The sequence below is a fragment of the Drosophila mauritiana genome, chromosome 3L (genome assembly GCF_004382145.1).
Source record: "Drosophila mauritiana strain mau12 chromosome 3L, ASM438214v1, whole genome shotgun sequence".
In the NCBI taxonomy this organism is placed as follows: Eukaryota; Metazoa; Arthropoda; class Insecta; order Diptera; family Drosophilidae; genus Drosophila; species Drosophila mauritiana.
Window position 1 is genome coordinate 21,427,029 of NC_046669.1, and position 22,063 is coordinate 21,449,091.

At 42.8% G+C, this 22,063-nt stretch overlaps 3 protein-coding genes across 3 annotated transcripts in view; 1 reads left to right on the forward strand and 2 right to left on the reverse strand.

The window, feature by feature from the left end:
* Positions 1–1,456: 1,456 nt before the first annotated feature.
* LOC117141594 (glucose-6-phosphate 1-dehydrogenase) lies at positions 1,457–3,635 on the reverse strand. The gene has a single exon (XM_033305108.1). The coding sequence runs from the start codon at positions 3,403–3,405 to the stop codon at positions 1,804–1,806; it is 1,602 nt and encodes a 533-aa protein (XP_033160999.1). The 5' UTR covers positions 3,406–3,635; the 3' UTR covers positions 1,457–1,803.
* A 1,045-nt stretch (positions 3,636–4,680) lies between these two features.
* Positions 4,681–4,993, reverse strand: LOC117140597. The gene has a single exon (XM_033303606.1). It carries the CDS (start codon positions 4,955–4,957, stop codon positions 4,736–4,738), a length of 222 nt encoding a protein of 73 aa, XP_033159497.1. The 5' UTR covers positions 4,958–4,993; the 3' UTR covers positions 4,681–4,735.
* Positions 4,994–10,439: 5,446 nt separating this feature from the next.
* Positions 10,440–22,063, forward strand: part of LOC117141166 (tyramine/octopamine receptor) — a 30,962-nt gene continuing 19,338 nt past the window's right edge. The window contains exon 1 of the mRNA XM_033304503.1: positions 10,440–10,974. The gene's annotated coding sequence lies outside the window, so the exon portion shown is untranslated. The remainder of the gene's footprint in view (positions 10,975–22,063) is intronic.

A 22,063-nucleotide genomic window follows, 5' to 3' on the forward strand; every position in this document is an offset into this window, starting at 1 on the left:
CGTTTTTTATCGTCCTGCACTGCCCTGCTCCCCCGCAGGTGTGTTTGTTTGGGTCCCCTGTTTGTGGGGTATTAAAAAGTGAAATGGTGGAATCCGAAACCCCAAAGCGGACGTAGAAGGATGCCAGTCATATGAGTGTACGGAGAACGAGAAGGGGAGCCATTCCATGCCAGAGATTCACCAAGATTGCTCCTCTCTCCCCGAATTTTAGTTTCCAGGGTCGATTAGGTACGCCGTTCGTTTGGCGGCTTGGGTTACGCAACGATGATCTGAGCACATCTAATCCGGATTAGGTTGCACCTGCGTTAATTCGGTAACCTGCTTACTTCTTCGAAATAAACACAAAATAATTTAATCGGTTTACGACGCCCGTCCGTCCCCTTTATGTTTATAGCAAATTAAATAGGCAATCACAAGCAGCCAACCAAAACGGCAGAAGTCCCATATGAAAGGAGCGCCAAAGGCACGTGGATGGCAAATAAAATAAATAAACTCCGAAGGCAATCTCAATTGAAAGCGACAATATTGTTTTTAATGATTCTCTTAGCCCAGACGCAGCGCCAAAATCTTTGGGGGAAAGGAAAATCTTTTTATTTGACTTTTTTGGCTGCCAAAGGGAGCGGGGCTGGCAAAAACCGTGGAAGACGAGCTGATAGAAAGGAAAATAACACAAAGCATATGCGTGGGTGGCCCACAAAGGCCATGGAAAATCAACAAGGACGAAGCAAATTCTAGACGGGGAAGTGGTCTCAAAATATTCTCGCGATGGCGTGGCAGGAAAATCTTTTGAGCAAACGCACGCCAAAGATAACAATGCAATTTACCCACTTAGTGCATTAGCTTATTAGACTTCGTTCCCCGAATTGAATGTGCTGCCATCGCATTTTCGCAACCGATTTACATTCGACATTTGCTGAATCAGCGCGGCATCATCGCCATCATCATGAGGAGCAAGTGACCACACTAAAGATTACGGGGTAAACAAGAAGTCATAGACTGGTGATTGAGCAGTTCAAAGTTTCTTAGCCAAAGTTGCGCTTAAGAAATCAGAGTAACTTTCCTTCCTATTGCAAACTCTCTTTCACCGTAGTTTGCAATTCATGTGTGTGTGTACTTTTTTCATCAACTGCTATATAGTTATTGAAAACTTTCCGAAACCGAGAACTTGCCAGTTGAACAACAACTGACCAACTGCCCGGGACGAAGACCTCTGAATAAGCAAGGATGTCGAATACGAGTATAAAGCTTGGTGTATTGACTTTTTGGGCTTACATGTACATTCTTAGCACCAGCAGTCTTTCACTTTTTACCATATGGTTTGTTTTAATTGGGTTAAGTGGAATAATGATACGCGTAGCGGATAAAATAGTACCTAAGTATAGAATATTAATGATTTAAAAGATCATTGAGACAGCAATACAAAAATAAATATAATACCTTTAAATACAATTTTTATTAAACTGAAAACAATTTTGTGTGTACAAATATAAGTAGATATAAATTTGGTAGAGAATTTCGAGGTTCCCATAGACTCTAGTGCCCCGCACTCCTTTCTGCAAAGGACAATGGCCAAGGCATGCGTGTTGTTTACGCCCCTCTTGGCGAAATCCTCACCGGCAACATGGGCCACATGGCAACAACTGCAACAATGGCAGCACGGAACGGAGTAGCACCGAATGGAACGGACAGCGGTGAAGGGTTAGACTGGGCAGCCAAGGTGAAGTGATGGCCAGCTGTTGCAACACAGCAGACTGCACTTGTTTAATTAAAAAACTTTCGTTGGAGCTTTAACTATCATTACGCCTAAGGATTGGAGCTCGGCCTCTTGGACCGAGGATCCCTTACTGGCTTGAGGGCGGTGTGGGGTCCGATTAGCTGCTTGCTCTTCTTGACCGTATACTCTAACGTCTCTTCGCTCTGATGCCACTCGTCCGTGGCAAAGAAGACGAAGCCCGCGCGCTCGGCCTTGCGATATGCCAGCAAAGGACCCCGTGATCCAAAGTCATAGTGCAACGGGCGGGGACGATCCGAATCGATGGTGCTTAGGACGGGTGAGAATATGCGCCAAATCTCGCACTGCTCATCGGACCGCATGAAGAGCGTCTGGTCGCCTTGGAACACGTTGAGCAGGTAGCCGGGCAGTCCTTGGAGTCCCTTCGGTCCCCGATCATCCACTCGCAGGTTGATCTCGCTCTCCCGAAGGCAGATATCCTCGCCCTGCCGCTTGAGTCGCATGCGCATAAAGACCTCTTCCGTGGGGAAGGATCGCAGGACCAGCTCGTTTCGAATGTCAGTACTGTCGCTGGGAAAGGTTTCGCAGTCCACCGCCTTGTACTGGATACGCACCTCCGACTTGGTGTCGTTCAAGGCCTTTCCCGCTCGCAGGATGAATGGTACTCCGGACCAACGGCGGTTGTTGATGTGCAGCACCACCAGAGCGAATGTGGGCGTAAAGGAGTCCTTAGGGATGTAGGTGTGCTCCGTGTAGCCGCACTTCGCGGGTTCACTCTCCCGCCGGTTGTTGCGGTATTGGGCCAAGACGACGTCGCCTATGTTGGGAGTTAGCACCTGGCGAAGAATCTTCAGCCGTTCGGCGCGCAGGTCGTCAGCAGTGTTGGCGTACGGCTGATCCATAGCCAACATGGCCAGCACCTGGATCATGTGGTTAGTCATCACGTCGCGAATAATGCCGAACTGATTAAAGTAGTCTGCCCGATTCACCGACACCGGCAGCTCACACTTTACGGATATCATCACCGCCGCCACGTGGCGATGGTTCAGGGTCTCGCCCCACAAGTGGTTCGAGTAGCGCAGCGCAAAGAAGTTCTGCATCACCTGACGGCTGAGGAGGTGGTCCATCAGGTAAATCTGCGACTCCCGGAAGCAGTTGCACAGCGAGGTCTGGAAGGCCTTGTAGGAGATGTCGTCCCGCGCGAAGGGCTTCTCCACTATGATTCGGTTCCAGCCCGTGGTCGAGCTGCACTTTCGACTGACATTGAGGGTCACCTGATCGAAAACGATCGGTGGCAGCGCCAGGTAGAAGATCCGATTCGCGCGCACCTGATTGTGCTTTGTCTCCTGGTGGACCATCGCCTCCGTGAGCGCCACGTAGTGCTCCGGCTTGTCGTACTCGCCCTGCACACAGTGCACGGTCGTCCAAAAGAGGTTATACTTCGTGGGGTCCCGATGCTTGTCCAGCTCCATGTAAGGAAGAATCTGCAGCCGGTACGTCTTTGTCTGCAGCGGGGACCGGGTGAAGGTAAATATTTTGGTGGCCTGGGGCATCCGATTCTCCCGGAAGAGAGACCAAAGCGCCGGAAACACTTTCTTTTTCGCCAATCCGCCTGAGGCTCCGAAGACCACGATGGAATACGCCTCATCATTGTTGGGGTCCATGGAAATCATTTCGGGTAATTAAATTGAAGTATAATTTTTAGAGAATAAAAGAAAGCAAGGTAACGTCAAATTTTGGCCAAGAATAAATAGTCTTAATTTTAAAGGATCAGTGATAGATATTGCCTGGAGGTATAGACTGAGGCAAAAATCGTAAACCACACATTTGCTTTATTTAAATAACAGTTTTTAATCGGGCATTTATTAAACCATGCTCGGTTTTCCATATTTGTTGCTTTTGAACTTGACTATGGAGGGGTTTAATCCGTTTTTACCTTGTGAATAAGATCACACAAATAAGAAATTTTCTGGATATTTTAGCAAATTGTAAAATATAGTAAAATTCGTTCCGGAAGAACAAAAGCAATGTAAAGACCCAACTCTAAAATACCCGATTCTTAACTTGAGTCTTTAGATTTACTCTTCTCTATTGCGTAATAGAATACTTTTAAATTGGTGTAAATTACATCAATCACGTCATATTATTTTAATCTACAGCAACTAAGCAAAATCAGTCTCGAAAAAAGTATTTTAATCTTAGTCTATATCATACCTATACCTCCCGCACTCTTTCTCCAGCTGAGTAACGGGTATCCGATAGTTGAGTAGCCCGACTAAATCGTTCTCTCTCGTGTTAGACTGATAAACAACGAAGGAATAGGAATTCGTTCAAACTACATTTTTAAGAATTGAATTTCAGATTTTTAACACTTTTATCGATAAATAGACAAGTTCAACATAAGGATTTAAGCCTGAATATTTTCAACGAACTAAACGCTCTTCCTAGCAGCAAAAATAAAATATTTTTAGTCAACAGGCCAGACCACTAATCCGGAAAGGGGATTTAAGCTCGGAAGGCTGCTGAACAGGAAGGTTCTGGCTAGCAGATAAACTGTTTGGAGCACGGATGGGGTCGCAATAAGCCTCAAGTTCCCATAAACGCACCCGAGATGTGCAGCAGCCCTTTCTTGCCCTGCAATTCAAATTCAATCAATTCAAATTCCCTAATCCACCCTTGAAGTGCAAGTGAGCGACCCAAGGGAGCCGAACTGCAGTGGCATTTCTATTTCCCTGCGTGCCACACATGTGAGATCCGGAGCAGCTAATATGAGTGGCCTCCTATTGCGATTCCTATTCCTATGCCCCATCCAACCGGATACTGGAATGATGCTTTGATGCCGCAGTGGACGGGCCTTTTTAGTTTGCTATAGGAAGAACCGCATTGAAAATCTAGCTCTCAAATGGGAAAGCCCTTTTACGAAAATATAATGTAAAAGTCGAGACGAATATTCTATTCTGCTCCCGTTTATTGGTTCATGCTGGACCATTAAGGGTCCATCTTTTAGGTAGGAGCTGCAGTTGTCGCCTCCGCGCCTGCTGCTGGTGTAGATCCTGTGGCACCAGGCTTCTTCTTCGGCTTGACTTTAAGGCATTTATTTTTTTTTGGGGCCAACTTAAGAGGGGGCTTACACTTTTTTGTCCTCGTCATTGATACTTCTACAGTGAAGCAGCACACCAGCATCATCAGCGTGATGATGCAAAAGAGAGCCAGGGAGATCTTCATAGCGCAGCAAATCCAGAGGGTCTAAGAGCTCATATTCACGATCGCGGCACATTCATTCACTGCGTGCTATGTAATTGGGTGGAGCTAAATCTATTAGGCTGCTGACATTTCATGGTGCCTTACGGTATATTTAATGCTTTTAACTTCTTTTAACCAGATAATTTAATTTATTCCCATCAGTTTTTCACATTCGGGATGCAGTCCACATTAATCCACAGTCCACATTAAAAGCAGAACATTCAATCGGAAGAGAAATCGGCAAGTCGAAGCTTAATTAAACATTAAAATTATCAATAGCTAGTATATGATATAGTCGTCCGATTTTGATCAAGTTAAAACCAAAATTTTTTATGGTAGCATTCGTAGGTCAGACTCATAGGAATAGAATTATAAAGGAAATAGTTAATCGGAAACTTTAAAACTGAGAGACTAGACAAACAGACGGACATTTAAATGATCGCAAATGTAATCTGCGGTTTTAACTTCTGGCTAAAATCAAGAGTTCTTTGTAGCTCACAAAGTGTTTAATAATAATACATTTTAAAATTGCATAAATGCCCATTGCCTATAAGTAAACTTTGTGACGGCGTTGTGACGGTTTTAGATTCAATTTAAGTGCTTTTTTCTTGACTTCGCAAGAAAAGTCCAGAAATTAGTAAAACAAATAAGAACTAGAAACGCGTTAAAGAAAACAAACCGAAGAAACGTGCCGCACGAATCGAAATCAGGACTAATTCAACTTGAACTTTTTGTATTTCCCTCCATTTTCTGACCGAACTCATTTTCCTGTGTTTCTACGTGCTTGTCAAACTCTGGGCAATCAATATGGAAGGAGTAGTGCAGAGATTAGTTGCCAGGATATGGCAGAAAAGCCTCTCGTATTGGACATCTTGAGCTGCAAGAGGAGGCTGTTACCGCTGTTAATTGGCTTTGTTTATGAACTAACCCGGAGTACCCTTGGAATTCACAATCCCCTTGCAAAAACGGCTTACGAGTACTAGCCACATCCAACAGCCATTCCAGTTACACCTGGCGTATGCTTGATATTTTCCCATAATCATGGTCGGGCATTGGTCAAGTGAGCTTGGACTTACAACCGAATAAGGACAGAGACTAACATTTGAATAAGATAAGTTCCATTCAATATACAGGCATCCTTGTGATTGATTCCGGATGAAGTGCGTTCGACACAAGTATTAATTGCCAAGTGCAAGGAAACTAATAGCTGGCAAAATCAAGTTAAGGAGTAATAAGGATAACAGAAACGAATTTAATTATAGAATCTGATGGTAATGTTTCTTGCTGATGCTCTGGTTGCTGTAATTTCTGGTTCTCATTTCAATTTTTTTTCTTATTTAGTCAATGGTATTTACAAATATCTATTCGTAATTAGTAATGATCTGGTTTTTATAAAAAAAAATAAAGTTAACAACAGATTGGCCAATGATGTCAAATTTCGGCCTTGGCCACTTTTTTATATGTAATATGAGTGATATGAATATATTCTTGCTCTGGATCATAACAGACAAATTAGTTGAATCATCTCGAATCCGGCACATCAGCCATGGATTCTTGACCTTTTCAATGACACAGCAAGAAGATGTGCCATACCTCAATTTACTGAGGCTCCTTCCTTCAGTAGCCCAACTGGCGCCCCTTGAAAGTCAATTTCAATCAGCAAACAAAGGAAATTTCTAGGCCAGAACATAAACACAAACAGAATAGTGGTCAATGAGCCCAAAACAGGAAGAGCTCCGGATGGATGGCCTAGCCAAAGTGTCTGAGACTTGTGAGATGCGCACGAGCCTGACCTAGGCGAAACTTTGCCAACGATTTATGCACCGACTAAGCATTTTAAACACATGCATAAATCAGAAACGTACAGGACCAAGGGTGGGCTGAAATATTCGGCAAACAGTTGCTTAAAGCCAAAGTTTTTAAATGACCCATGGAACAGATCAGGCGGGAAGGGGCTTCTCTCCCGATGATGTGTGACAGTTTGTGGGAAATTGAAAAGACATGGGGCGAATATGGAGACGCCTTCGACTTAGACACACCATTAAGCTCATAATTGCCTCATAAAGATAGGCAAAATCCAAGGGCGGTCTGGGAGCCCAGAATATGTGCCATCTGCCACGAGATTATTGTGCTTTATTCGCTTTCATTTGCTCTCTCCGGGATCACATAAAATTTAATTAAATTGTTTTATTGCATTCAGGCCAAATGGCATTCCTTAAACGAACTGCCATCAACTTCAGCGTTTCGTGGGCCACGACCCACAAGCCGTACAAAAGAAGAGAGTCGAAAAAATCCCTGTTCGCATAATTAAAGGAAGCCGCAGGAGCGACTCCCAACATTCTTGTGGCTAATCTTTCATGGGATTCCGCAGCCACAAAAGCGGAATCGTTGGGTCCACATTCATCAAATGAATCAAGATTTGTTGGCACTGCGATATCTGCATTTGAAAAGAGCAGAGTGTTTGCGAAATTAACTAAGTAGTTGGGCTATTTAAATGTACATATGTTTTACCGATATCAACGGGAGTGTCAGTGCTATATTATTTTACTTCGAAAGCAATCGAAATTTCGACCCTCAGGTTAACAGTTGGCCATCTCTTAGTATACAGTTGACCTTTGAACGCAATGTTATGAGCAATTTCAGCAGTAATTCCGTGAAATTGAAGGACCCTCTGTAGACTTGACAGGTAAATTGTTGGGTAAGGTTAGTATAAATCGATAAGGGCGTGAAACTAAATAATTAAGTAAGGCTTAATCCACCTTATTCTAACTCGTACTGAAAGGGGAAAGTGGTCCTACAACCTTGGACAGAAACTGGTAGCCCCTCGCACAAATGGCAAATGGCACACAAAGAGGGCCCAGAATGAAAGGAACTCATTGGCATATCTACATATTTCTGGTTCAATGCATTGCCAGAACGCACACACAGATACATACCAACACATAGACGAGCCCGAAAACAGAATAGCAAACAAACAGGCGAACATCTCTGGCGATTATGCAGTGAAAAAGAGCGGCACCGGGAAAAGTCGGAAATGGAAATGGACTGGCAGAAGGAAAGGAAAGGGGGAGCGTGGAAATCCTCCGCAGGGCAGCCAAACCGAAAGTATTCGAAAGATGCCAATTCATTTGTGCCATAAACAACTACAAACACAATCGGATGGCAACAACAGTTAAGCTGGGACAAGATACTGGATATATCCGCATGGGGATATAGAATGCATATGCACACTGCATATTGGCCAACTATCGATCCGAGCCATTGTAATTTGCAACTTTTCATTTTCCATTTTTTGCGCTCGAAGATAAATTATTATTTGTTGGGGTTGACAGTCAAAGTGAAATGTGAAATAATTTGTGGATTTTCCATTCGGGTCAAATTAAGGAAATTGTTTCCGGGTTCTACGTTCTACATAAATTCTTCTCTGGTAACCAGTGAACTGTTAATATAACACTGGATTCACTGAAATCAGAACCACGCAGAAATTTAGAGAAGTGATGGACTTGATTTTTAAATGCTGGATTTGAAGACTATATAGAAATTTTAGTTAGTTTTAGCCCAAAAATATTTATCTAGGCTTCTGAAAGTTTCATAGACTGCATAAACTGCATGCTCAAAAAAGTTTTTTGTTCATGGATTGCATGAATGCTTTCACTTTCAAAAAAATCACAATATATGTGTTCTTTGCAAGAGTGTGTTTGTTGGGTTTCCCAAAGAGCGACTGCTATTTTCATTTTCCATTTCGCATTTGTTTCCATGTGGGAAGGGTATGCAAATTTTCCTGGCCCGTAAACACAGACTCTTGTAAGTGTGTGTTTTAAGGTGAGTCAAGGCTTTGTCTGAAAAACAGCTAGCACCATGTGAATCACACACTTAAATGTGTTGGACATGCTCTGACGGACTGTCGGTGTTTATGATGAAAAACGGTCCCTATCCCCGCCCTGTTCATCTGCTAAGAGCCCACTTGGCTTTATTATTCGGCAGGAACTCTCGCAAAGTTAGTCATTTATTTTTTGTCCCTTACTACGTTTATGCCATGAGGCTTCACGATTATTGAAGGCATCAATTCAAATCACAGCCCAAATTCAAGACTTATTTGGTTTGAACGTTTACGTAAAGGTAACAATTTGACTTATTACTCTTGTAGTTAACAAGTGGAAAAGTAAGATTTAAAGGCGAAAAAGTGCATAAAGTACATTTTGCAGTTGTTAAAAGTAATAGGGAAGAGTAATTTCCAACGGACTTGTCTGACTTGTTTTCATTTAACCAGAAGTTCCGGCTCCGTTTTCACGCATCCTACCTGAATTCATGATAAACAAAAAATGCGTGAAAAGTTAATGGCATAAACACCGTAGCTGTTTCCAATGTGTGCCTGGACAATGTGTGCAGGATAATTTTATGCGACATGCAACTTCTGAAACTTTAATTGACATCAGCAGGGAGGAGGTGCGGTCAACATGGCTCAGCACGAGGTGACCCACAACAACTGGGACCTAGTCTATAACCGGCTGGCCAAAGGGTTGCAGCTTTCAAATAATCCAGGAGGACTGCTCATCTTTTTCAGACTCATGCTCCAAGATAATTGAGTTTCCTGCCTGCAGCCAGCTCAAGCTGCAAGAACAATAACCGGAGCAGCAGGAGCTACAGAAAATTATTGTATCATTGCGAAACGGAGTGTGCGAATAACCACAGCCCTTCTTCTCGTGCTCATCATCCTGCCATGAATCTGTGATGCGAATTGTCACTTCTTGCAGCTGTCTCCTTGGCACGATTCTCCATGTAAATGCCATTTTCCCAGGACACAGACCGAAAGTGCGTCAAGAAGTGAAAGTGAAGAAACGAGTTCGAAATTCTCCGTTTGCAGCGGGAATGCTGTCCTATTTTGAGGCATCAACCTATTACTTTTTAAGACACTTGGCTTTAATTTTATTTAAGCAACATTTTAGTTTTTACAAACTGTCCACAGAACTGGATTGTCGATGTCCGATGTGATTACAATTTTAATACTAATCGAAATAATCGAATTTTCTGCCCTTATCAACTTATTTTTTTGCATAATGAAGTTGCAGTTTTATGATAGCAGAGGCTAATATTGACAGTCCTTCTTCCCTTAAGACCATTTGTAGGTGTTAAGTGAACATGACTAGATATTAAATATATATTATATACAATAAATATGTCATTAGATCACAAAAGTCAGAGGGAAATGTAAATGATTTTAATTTGTTTTTGATGCGTTCAGAGTGTAATAAGTATTTTTGGGCCCGTGCTGAATCAACAGTTTGGCAACTAAGAGAGAATCGTTAAGAGAGCGGCGTTGCCCTGCTTTGCCGACGCGGACCACTCGTTCCGACCCGAATTGTTTCGGCCCGGCCGAAAAGGGGAGCCGACAAAGAGGCGAACTGTTGCGGGTGGCTGAAGTTTAAGGACGGACCGCTCGCCTTCAGTTCCGTGCGAATTGGCGTTGGGTGTGGACGCGAGTGGCGGAAGCAGGCGGCGTCGATATATACGACCTCTTCCATCTTTCGTGATGCGGCATTAGAAGCTGGCAGCTCAGAGATTCCCGCAAAGTTCAAGTGACAATTTGCCAGCCAGCAACAACTTTCCGACGCAGGCAACGCAAATTGAATTCGATTCGATTCGATTGTCTCTCGATCTTCATCGATTCATTACGCACAGGAAAAGAGGGCGAACCATAAAGTTCTGGTGAAAAAGTTTCCTGGGCTCCGTTGTCGTGGCAAAGCAACCGAAACCAAACCGAAATTTCTCAAATGAGCTTTGTTAACGACGGGCCAAACCAATTAACAGAATTCGTTCTTGTGTAATAAATAAATTGCAAACAATTATAACTTGCAGTCCACTCAGGCATATTCAAATGAAATGTGCCACAAAATGTTTACGGCCATTGCAACTCAAAGCGACAAGGTGTTGTGGCAGTGGCAGGAAAACTAAAAGAAAGCCGTAAGGCTTGACCCAAAATTAATAACTGATAAAAGCAGGTAAGGCAAAACACCAGCTTAATTGCGGATTAAGGATATTCCAAATATTTTATAAGAAGTGACAAGAAATTGTTAATTATTTAAAAATATATATCAAATACTAATAATATAGCCCTACAAACTAAACAAAATTTTCCAAATTTTAGTTTACTAATGTCGTAACTTAAACAAATTCTAGTAACTTAACTTAACCAAATGACCAACATTAATCATGTATCTTAACTAAACATTATACTATAGCAAAAGTAAACATCTTTAATTAAGATAAAATTGTCAGTCAAGCCACCAAAAAAACAAGAAAACTTCCAAATCAAAACCCACACAGCCCAAATTTGACACTTTTTCAAAGAACAAATAAAAAAGTGTCACAGCATATTTCTTCTTTGAACCTCTATTAAGTTCGGCAGCACATTACAATTATAAATCAATCAATATTCTTCAAAGAACCCACTTTCATTAAAGACAGAACCTAAGAAATCAGATTTTTAAATCTCCCACACATTTTTCTTGCTCGCATTCCTTCCGTAACCCAAAAAAAAAAAACCAACTTCGCCCATTACCTATGCCAAGGAAAAAGGGCAATCCACACTGGCAATGCCAAAAAAAGCATGTGTGTATTAGGGAAAAAGAATGAAGGTTTCCCAAGTGCCACGCCGTGTGTTATTTGAACACCTTTAATTAATTAAACGGCACAGCTCCCAAGTGCGTGCCACCTAAAACTTCTTGCGGAAAAGCGGTTCCGCGGGTGCCGGAATCTTTCTTGGGAGGCTGCGAACTCAACAGCGTGAGCATGATTATTATTTTATTTCATGTTGCGGCTTTTAAGTAACAGACTTAGCACAATCGCATGCTGAAAATCCCGGCTATACGCCCCCGGGGTCTGCGACCCAGCGAGTGCTTTTGTCCCAAAGCGTGCCGCATTTATACCAATTTGAAAAGCGCGGCTAACTTTCGCGCCAACCTCATGATTATATATTTATTTGATTTTTCCGGTCTGCGGTGGCTGGTGGCTCCTTCCAGCCCCCGAGCGCGGCGCTCCATCTTTGGGGTTCGTTGCCCAGAAAGTATTTACATAAAATCTAATCAAAAGGCAGGCCACATTATCTGCTCGGACTGCCGCCTCATGAAAATTTCAATAAGACTTTGACACAGATACGAATCCACGTGCATATGTTGGTGTACATAAATATACAAGTAAATATATGGCAACGTATATGAACATGTGACCTGCACCTCAGCTACAACCCCGCATCGTTTAGTAAAAGACGTTTCAGGACTCGAGCAACTCTAAAAGCGTTTTTAATAATTCACAACTTTGTATTTTGCTGCTTGTCTGCCAAGGCGGCGAAAAACTCTTTAAGGTCTTGTTGAATTTATTTGTATTTCCACATTTTAAAGAAATCTGTGCAATAGAGTGTATACAAAAATATTTCTAAGTTATTCAAGCAGAAAATATGAATAATTTGAATTGGAGGAAGGGAGGAAACTATAGTCAATTTCCTCGACTATCTGATACACGTTTTGGCACATCGATACAAATGTTTCATAATTGTGGATGTGACAGTTTTAGCGGTTTGTGGGCGTTGGGGGACGTGTCATATCGAAATAAGTCGGCAAGACAAATATATGAATGAAAAAAATCCAAACATTTTTAAAAGTAAGGGGCCTGACACTTTCCCGACAATTAGTGGTCAAGATGTTTTTGGCATATCGATAGAAAGGCACAAGTTAAATATTAAAATGAAAAAAATCAAAACATTTTTAAAAGTGTGGGCGTGACAGCTTTGGGCTATGGAGTGGGCGTGGCCAACTCAAATATTAAAATTAAAAAAATCCAAACATTTCTTAAAAGTGTGGGCGTAAAAGTACACGTTTACACGTTATCTACTTTTATATATGGGATTCATTCTACCTGTTACATAAACTTTAGCAATTCTTTACGACCTCTTACTCTACGAGTAATTGGTGTAAAAATTGTTCAACGATCATAATCGATAAATCACCGAAATCTCTTGGGTATTTAGGCAAATAAAGTGGGCATATGCCCAAACAGATTAATTTATCTTTATGCACAGAACCAGCGGGTTCCTATCTGATTGAAAATATGTGTTAGTCGGGGAAACTGTGACATTTTATTTTCCTTTAATATAGCCGCAAAAAATACATTAAAGAAAATTGGAAGGGAGGAATCAAAATTAATGCAGTTAAGCCCGGCAATGTAATCAATGAAATATTGATATTTTTAATGTTTAATCTTTTCAATTAAATTGGCAATGATTTACGCTGTCCACCCGAAGATGTTTGGCCACCGAATTGAAATGACACATTAAACCCCGATACGAAACGTTGCGACATGGCAGCGGAATTGTAAATGATGTTGTCGCATAAATCAATTAAAATGGTAATTGAAAAATAATTAAATATACAAATTAAGTTGCAAGTTGCTTGGGCTCATCTGCATTAATATGCCCAGTGATTTAATGAATAAGTCTGCTTGTGCTTTCCACGGGGAGCTCGGCACACGCTGGGCCTCAATCGTTCTGCTAATAAATATCCGAACCCATCCATTAGCTTCCCATTTTAAATTACGTATACGCCCCGCTGCCGCACAGATACAATAGAGTTTGTTTTTAAAGGCATTCACAGGCCAAGTGAGTATTTATTTAGTATATGCCAAGGGCGCATAAAACTATTCAACTAATTGCGGTAATTTCGTTTCCATAACGCATACGCCTCGTGGACCCGTTGAAGTGCCCCCTAATTGGTTCGGTAAGCTGCCTCCGTGGCACAAAATGCCATTATAAGCTCTTAACGAACACAATAACAATGAATTCGATCAAGAGGAAATCATTTCAATTTGGTATTTTCATTTGGTATGCACAATTTCTGGCTTTCCATTCGATCTGCCTTCCCGATGCATATACATTTTAATGCATTCGCTTAATTGAATGCCCCGAAAGGGGCTGGGGACATTCATCCACCAATCAATCAATCAGCGGGCGTGATGAAAATTATTTTAAGAGCCAAAAAACACTCGCAGCATTCAAAGTCGGAGCAAAGGAAAGTAAAGAACTGTAAAGGAAAGTTCGAGCTGCGGTTTGCATAATAATGGGATATGCCAAGGCCGGCCAGGAATGCGGGTTCTCTGGGCTCTCAACTGACTTCTTCCCGGCCAACAGTACGTGCCGCCGTCACTGAGCAGAATCGGATGGATAGTTCGGTGGATTTGGTTAGACTCTGGCCACTCAACCGCAACGGAGATACAAATTAGCAGCTGCAGGAATTCTTCAAATTTGTTTAGCAACTGGAAAGATTTGAACTACCACAAAGCAGTAATTCAATATTAGTTAACTTTCAACTTTCGAAACGCGAAAGCAAACAGAGGTGACTGGCCTGCCTACTTATGAGGGCTAAGAAAGCACTTTCGGCTTAGGGCGTGAAGCAAATGGAGCGTGGTGCATGTTAATTGAAAACACAAGCCGACTGACAAGACCTCCGGCTCCGTTTATCCGAAAACGGAAGCATTCTGGTCAGTTTTTCTGCTGGTTTCCCTGATTTGCATAATATGCTAATTACGACACACTTTCCAGCGCATAAATCATTCATTAATCATCCAATTCATGTGCGGGCTCTTCAATTAGACCCTGAACTATTCGTCTGCTTAAGCTGGTTCTGTCGACTCAATGTGCATAATTTTCTGTGCTAAGATTTTAATTTCAGCTTTAGAACTCGTGTGTCTGTGCGCGATATAACAGAAGATGATGCTTACACATTTTAGCGAAATAAGGTATAGGGAACATTGTCATGCGTGGACTGTTTAATTACTTTAGGTGTTCTGAAAGAAAATGAAAACAAACCGAACATTTTAATAGAAAATAATATCATATTTCACGAATATTTTAATAACAATTTTTACGATCAATAATGCATAAATATAAGTTTATAGATAATAATAAGCAAGTATAGTCATATAGTATAGTATAGATAGTTTTAGGAAACTACGAATTTTGTGTTTGCATTTAAGATTAAAGTTTAAATGTAACTTATATTGCGCCTCAATAGCATTTGTTTCTGGTGTGTCCATTAAAACCTAAACCAGCAATTTTATCCAGGTTTTCCAGTTGATCTCCTCTTTTCACGCTCCATTTGCACTTCAATCCCTAGCCAATCCCCACTGTATGTGCAGTGTGCTGTACTGGCTGTTGGCTGCAAACGCATAAAAAATTGTTGCCACATCACTCACTCAGCTTGGACGCGACGGCGGCAGCTGCTTTTCACCGCTTTTCTTTTGCATTTTCCCCGAGCAGAGAAGGAGGAAGAGGAGGAGGATGGTGGAGAGAGCAGTGGGTTTTGGGACACTTACAATATGCCATCGCGGCCCTGGCAGGCTGCAGTCAAAGGCATCTCATCAGCAGCGGTTGCGCCCCCCGTTCCCCGGAAGTTTTGCTCTCAAAAATGTGTATGCCATGCGGTTGGGATAAGGGTCAAAGGGCAGGGAGCCTATTACATTATCACTGTACCCTTTGCGATTGGCAGGCGATTTTTTATTGGCCCAGTGCCGGCTAAAATAAGGACGAAAGCCTTGAGTATGACTTTGTACGACTTTTAATTACATACTTTGTAGGCAACATTATCGGGAGCTACAAAGCAAGCACTCAACGCACAAAATTCCGTAGCCAAGTTCGCTTTATGCGTGCTTATAACTACTCTCTTTACTACTTTTTAGCTTCGCGGGACACTTAAAGTTGATGCAAAAATGCGAGCGGAATTGGAATTGAAATGGAAATGGGAATGCAGCTGAGTCTCCACACTGAAAGCTATTTCAATGGTGCCCCGTGAAATTCCCGCCCCCACATCCACATCCTGCGGCGCCTCGCCGACCCAATTCTATTCACAATTTCGAGCCTATTCCGGGTGCTAAAGCACACACGGCGCCATCGGAACTCGGAAATCTGGCAGAAATCTGGTACAACTTTTCGCTCTTAAAAATGTATGGAGTTGAAGGGGGAAAGTGAATGGGCGGGAAGGGAACCTCTAAGCTATTTCATTACATTTGATGGAAAATTATCAGTGGATAAGTTTTGTATTAAAACTACTCGTTTCATCTTTGCGAAGAACAAGTGTACAAAAACTTAAATTAACGAAGCGTGGATTTTCTAAAAAATTTTAATATTATAACAGCCAGCCAAAAAAACACATCAACCTTAAAAAAGCAATAAAATAGTGCTTATAAAAAACATGAATTCTTTGTACGAAAACAAATCTGATTTTGAATCTGCAAATTAATCTCAGCGAAAAGACTCAGCATCAAAATCAGTCCAAGCGGGCGATCTCCGCACAAAAGCTGGATCCTTAGCAGCCTTGGTCACAACACCGACACCAAGATAGCATTACTCACTTCCACTTCACACTACCACAACCCACTCCACACTCCACACACATAGTACGGAAATTTCTCGTGTTGCTGTCATCGTTATTTGCACGCTTTTGACACTTTTAATAACCGCAAAACCGTAAATACCGCCAACCACAGCGACGTAAACCAAAGCCAGCCCTAGCAACCCAACCCCAGCCATCTGGCTTCTGTTTAGGATGAGCAAGTGCAACAGCAGTTGGGCCACACGTTTGCATGCATATCCATCAAATGGAAAGAAAACATGGCGCCACCCGGCAGGACCTCCACTCGGTTCGGCTGAGACAACGACCTGGAACCAGCTAATTTCCGCAATCAGAAACCCACTTACCGGGCCAAAGCACATAAACAATGCACCTTAGGGCCCGCGACAACGGGTATGTTGGGCAAGGACAATAGGTGGATGCAAGGACAAGGGCAATCGTCGGTGGCGATATGACGCTGCTCATGGAAGTGTAATGCGTCCTGGGGTGTCACGCTCCTCAGGCTATGCAAGTTCACTAGCGGAAGTCCCGTATGAACCGAAGAAATAGTTACTTAAGACATTAATATATACCTGGACAAATATATTAAGAAGTTCGGTTCAAGTATATGCTCACTTCAGTGTGAAACGTTAATTTAATAATATATTTTCAAAACAAAAAACATTCTGTGTAAATCAAGGAATCCATCAAGGATATGCTTTGATAAGTTGTAAACATTTTGTTTTCCAGATCTTTTCAGTACGTATGCCTACGTACCGCCAAAATAATATAAGAACTTGGATTCCCGGGTTAGTTTTTCCGTTTTTGCTCCTGTTTTATGTGCATGATGACAGGCGACACCTTTACGAGTGGGTTAAACAATGGGCTAGGCTAGGTGGGAAAGCCAACTGGCCAATCATCGGCCAAAACAAGCTGTCAACAACAGCTGGCCATCGACACTAAGATACTTTTAGTTTGACTTTTAATTGGATTTTGATGGAGCAGACTCAAGGGCGCGAGGTGGAAGGACAAACGGTATGGGGCGTTGGCAGTGACTTTCCACAACAATAATTATTTGCCAGCCATTGAAAAACAATTTCCCTTTCGATTTCCCCAGCACATTTCTGCCGACTTTCTTCTCGAGTCGCCCTTTTCCCTTGCCATCGCCCGGCCATTTTCGCGATTTCCCTTCGTAAATGTTTTTACCGGAAATTGTTGCAATTTATGATTTAATTTATGTTCATTTTAAATGTCGGCAGCAGCCGCTGACGCTCCTGCCGGCGACCTTTGTGCCCGACTGGCATATAAATGCGGCTGATTATCGGGCGGAATGAAGTTCTGCGGCACCTTTGCGCAGGATATGCAGGGAATCAATGGAGACAATCAGGCGATTCATTTGTGGCCATCCGAAGTCAATTGGCAGTGTTAAAGGATGTGGTAGTAGGACTGTTGAAATACTCAAAATCAGTAAGAACTGAGCGGGGCATGTACGTGAACTTTCGAATAAATTACCTACCCCCTCCCCCATCATATTCTCCAACTGTTTGCTTTCGCAATTAAGTTTCCTGTTCCTGTGTCGCTACTTTGGTTTACTTTAACTGTCAGAACCATCGCTGATGTGGGCAGAAAGTGACGTGGAAACTGAAAAGAAAGTGAAAGAAATCGAGACACGCATGACTGCATTCTTGACTGGCATACGTGAGTGGGTGGGTGGTATCCCCCACCTGACAGCGTCATCAAAATAGATGTCACAAGATGGAGATGGAGACGGAGATGGAGATGAAGATGACGAGCAGCGGCAGAAGGGGAATGCCCCTAAAACTGCTGGCGTGTGTCGAATGACTCTGGGAAAATGAAGGAAGCAAATAAGAAAATGATTTGCACATCAGACCCTCCTTCAATCAAAGTGAGCGGTTGCCTAGTGCTACCCCTCCCCTTCGTGATTTTACAGGCGTTTTTCAAACGTTTCATTTATTTTTGTCAAATTTGGCTCTGGATAAAGAACATTTGACTTGGCATCAAATTGAATATTAAACTGCAAGAAATTAATGGAAGGATGAATGAGTGGCAGGGCAAGCAGAGGAGATATGCAGGAGAACCTAGAGGGAGGAAAACATAGTGGGAAATGACCAAAACCCAAGGAAATTGGCTTCAACCATGATCCATAGGGTTGCCATAAATAAGAAACATGCAAAGATGATTCCATCTTCTTCAGTAGTAAATCTCATCTCGAAGGAAAAGCAAAGAAAAATCCAGTGTTTTGTTTGTTAGTTTGATCCGAATATTCAACAGAGTACAAATTCATTTCGAATATTCCAGAAAATATATGTTATGTTTATCATTTGGGTTGGGTGGCTTAAAAATAATTTTAACGCTATACCAAAAAACTGGCAGACGTCTGGCATATCACATGCCCTCCCCTTTGAGTAAAGAAGAAAATTATAGAAATTCTAATTTGAAGACTTGGAAAAGTCTTAAGACCTAAGCTTCCAGGAAGTGTGAATAAAGCTTCTGCGGGCCTTATCTGAAAATAAGAGGCTCAAAAGACAGCGCGGCAATTTGGAAACTGAGCAAAAAGTTTTTTGTCCCTGGCGAACCTCGAAGAAACTTTGCCTGTCTGCCAAATTTCCTGGCAGGACCGCTTTGTCGCAGCGTGTTCCTACCACATGTGGCATGGGGAAAGGGGCGTGAAAGGGGGTGGTGCGCGGCATTATGTTTTTCGCGGCCGCCTTTTGGATCACCTGTCGAGCGTGAAGGTGCGATGTGCCGCCCAATAAATCACTGGCGCACAATCGGCCCGGCCGATTAATCAAAAATGTTTCAAATAAATCATCGGTGGGAGCGGAGGTTTATCCCAGACTCAGCCACAATTAAAACAAAAAGCCCAGCCAGCCACTCTGGCAAAGGGATATAATCAAGCCATTAAGCTGCCGACAGGATGACGTCAAGCGAAGCCATCACCAGGACATTTAAGTCGTCAGCTTGCCTAACTGCTCAAATATCCTGAGAGGATCGAGGGGCGGACTTATGAGCTGCCAAGTGTGTGTAGATTAAGTTGAAAGTTGCTCGGCAGAGAAGCATTTTAAGAATGTTTATTAAGCGCAGTTAATACGATAATTTGAATAAAGTGTAAATAGCACACCCGACCCAACTCTGGGTGGGAGAGTTGAGCCTGCTTAGGGGACTTATTGGAGGAAAGTTTGTGGTTTGACTAAGAAGAGCCCCTTCTGCGTTTGAAAAAACGCTTTCAGGCCATTTCTCTTACTCAAATCTGCAGCTGCCAAATGTTTTCCGGCCTTCCGTGATGGATTGTTTTCAGCAATCAATGCCAGGCAACTAATTGAGTTCGGTGACCTCACCGTCAATTAATCATACAATGCTGGGCCAAACACTCAAATATTTTGCTTCCTGCTTCAAACCTGTTTAAACGGGCAAATGGTCAAATTTAGTCAAGTATACGCCATGTTGTGCACTTACAAAAAGCCAATCCTGCCAATGTACAGAGTTGTTAGAGGGGCAGTTTGGCTTTGGTCTGGGGTTGCTCATGCTCATGGTTAACTTGCTCCAGAACCAGCAACATCAGCAGCCAGCAAACGCATTGGAATGAAAACCAAATCCCCAAGCCGAAAAAGCAAATGGCCAAGTGCAAGACGGCTAGCAAATGCTTACTGACGATTAGCTTCCCTGCGTTCGACGTGCAAAGTTCCCGGCCATAAAAGATTTATGCAGCGGAAATTGAAAAGCGAGCAGGGAAATCACGAAGAACAGGGAAATCGGGCATCTGAGGGCAGAGAAAAGTATGGCAAAGCTGGAAAACGCACAACTCATTGACACGGCACTGCTCTTACAGAAGTGCTCCCCTTCACTGGCGACTCAAAATGCTTGTCAATTAAATTCAATTTATTAATTTAAATTATTTGCGCTTCAAGTGGCCAGCAGTAGAAAAGGAAAAACTGTCAGAGGAAGCCAACGGACGGAAAATCTGTCAACCAACGGACTAGACCGAAAGCTATGGCCCCCCAACCAGATCCAACTTTCGAGATGGCTAAGTGGTCCAAAGGAATTTGATTGATGGGCGGGGAATGGCAAGAAAGTGGGAAATGGCGAAAAGCCTATGAAGCTAACTGTTGAGGACAGAACCAATAAAAAGTCTAGTATTCGTAGGAATCAGTACTAATTCAATGTCCAATGATTCTCTGCATTAGGTCGAAGTAGCCACTTGTTTACAGAAAACCTTGGAGCTGAGCATGTCACTCAAATTCAATTATTTTAAAATGTTCTCAACTCCCCAAATCGACCATTATTTTAATGCGTGAAATGCATTACAAGCGTGTATTAAAGTCATGAAGAAAAATCGTCCAACCAACCAAGCACTTAGCTTCTACAGAGAAGGGGTTTATAATAATCAAAACAGGATCGCACGATTGCTTCTAATGGAACGTACCAACGAATCGATATGTAATCAAGCCTCGTTGACGCATCTTAGCCGTTTAATGGACACCAAACGGAAAAGGGCCCGAACCCGAAACGGGAAAGTATCGCGACCATCCCGTTCCCGAAATATAATTAAGTGCCGTGTATAAGGAAAATGGTTCTCATATGTCAAAATCAACGCAGGCAGCTGTTCGACGGCCTGTTTGCCGTCCCTTGTGTTTGCTCTTGGCCTAATGCTTTTTATGTTGCCTACTTTTCCGGGCGCCAAGTCGATTTTTATGTACAGGCCAAAATGAGCCGTGAAAAGTTGAGCAAAGGAGGAAGACCATCAAAGTTCAAGTGAGGCACGATTTCTCCAGGAGCTGGTATCCAGGGTAGCTTTGGCACCTCATCGCATAGATCACACGTACACAATGATGTTAATAGTGTCGTAAAAACTACCACCTTGTGGCCCACCTGCACAGATGATGCTCTCCTTTGACGCAAATATTGACTACACAGAGGTGACCCCAGCGACCCCACTAGGAAACATGGTGGGATGATAATAAATCGACGTTTGGTCGCCAAAGTGAGGGCAGAAAATTAAAACATTTCACCTGGCGTGATGTTGACAAATTAGAGCCTTCCCATGGCATCAGGCTGACAAAAGTGGTTGCTCCTCTTCACCCCCTCAGCACTGACCCCCGCTGACACTGTCACCTGTCGTATCCTTTCAATGCATGTACACTTTACCAACGCCTCCCTCCCGTGCCAGCGGCCCCCACTCCACTTGCCCCGATTGGAAAGAGGGAGCCGACAACTTTACAGCCCGGCAGTTGAAGCTTCGGCAGATTATCGGTTAAATAAATAGACAAATTGATTTTAATGGAATTGGATACACCAGCCAAGCGACCAACGAGCGCCGCCTCCGATGTCCGCTGTCCGCTGTCCGATGTCCAATGTCCTGTTCCTGGACAAATGGACCCATGGACACAAGGACACATGCCACACGCAGGCACACTGCTGGCCACCGGCGACAAAAGCTGCGACGAACCTCATTGGACATGACCCGACCCAGTTGTGCAAACATATTTTCGTGTAATTTTGTCTCGGCTCGTATACTTTTTATATGATGACCATGTTGCTCTTGTTGTTCTAGATCGTCCTGCTCTAGTGGTGCTGTGGGTAAATACTATTACAAAAGTTACAGGATGAACTTAACGCAGAGTATTACGATGAATTTAGAATTAAAAAAATTCCCTGCGCATGTAGATAAACATGATGATTTACGTAGATCCTA

Bases quoted from the DNA above. Each gene is read 5' to 3' on its own strand.
- LOC117141594 (XM_033305108.1), bottom strand. From the start codon at position 3,405: ATGATTTCCATGGACCCCAACAATGATGAGGCGTATTCCATCGTGGTC.
- LOC117140597 (XM_033303606.1), bottom strand. From the start codon at position 4,957: ATGAAGATCTCCCTGGCTCTCTTTTGCATCATCACGCTGATGATGCTG.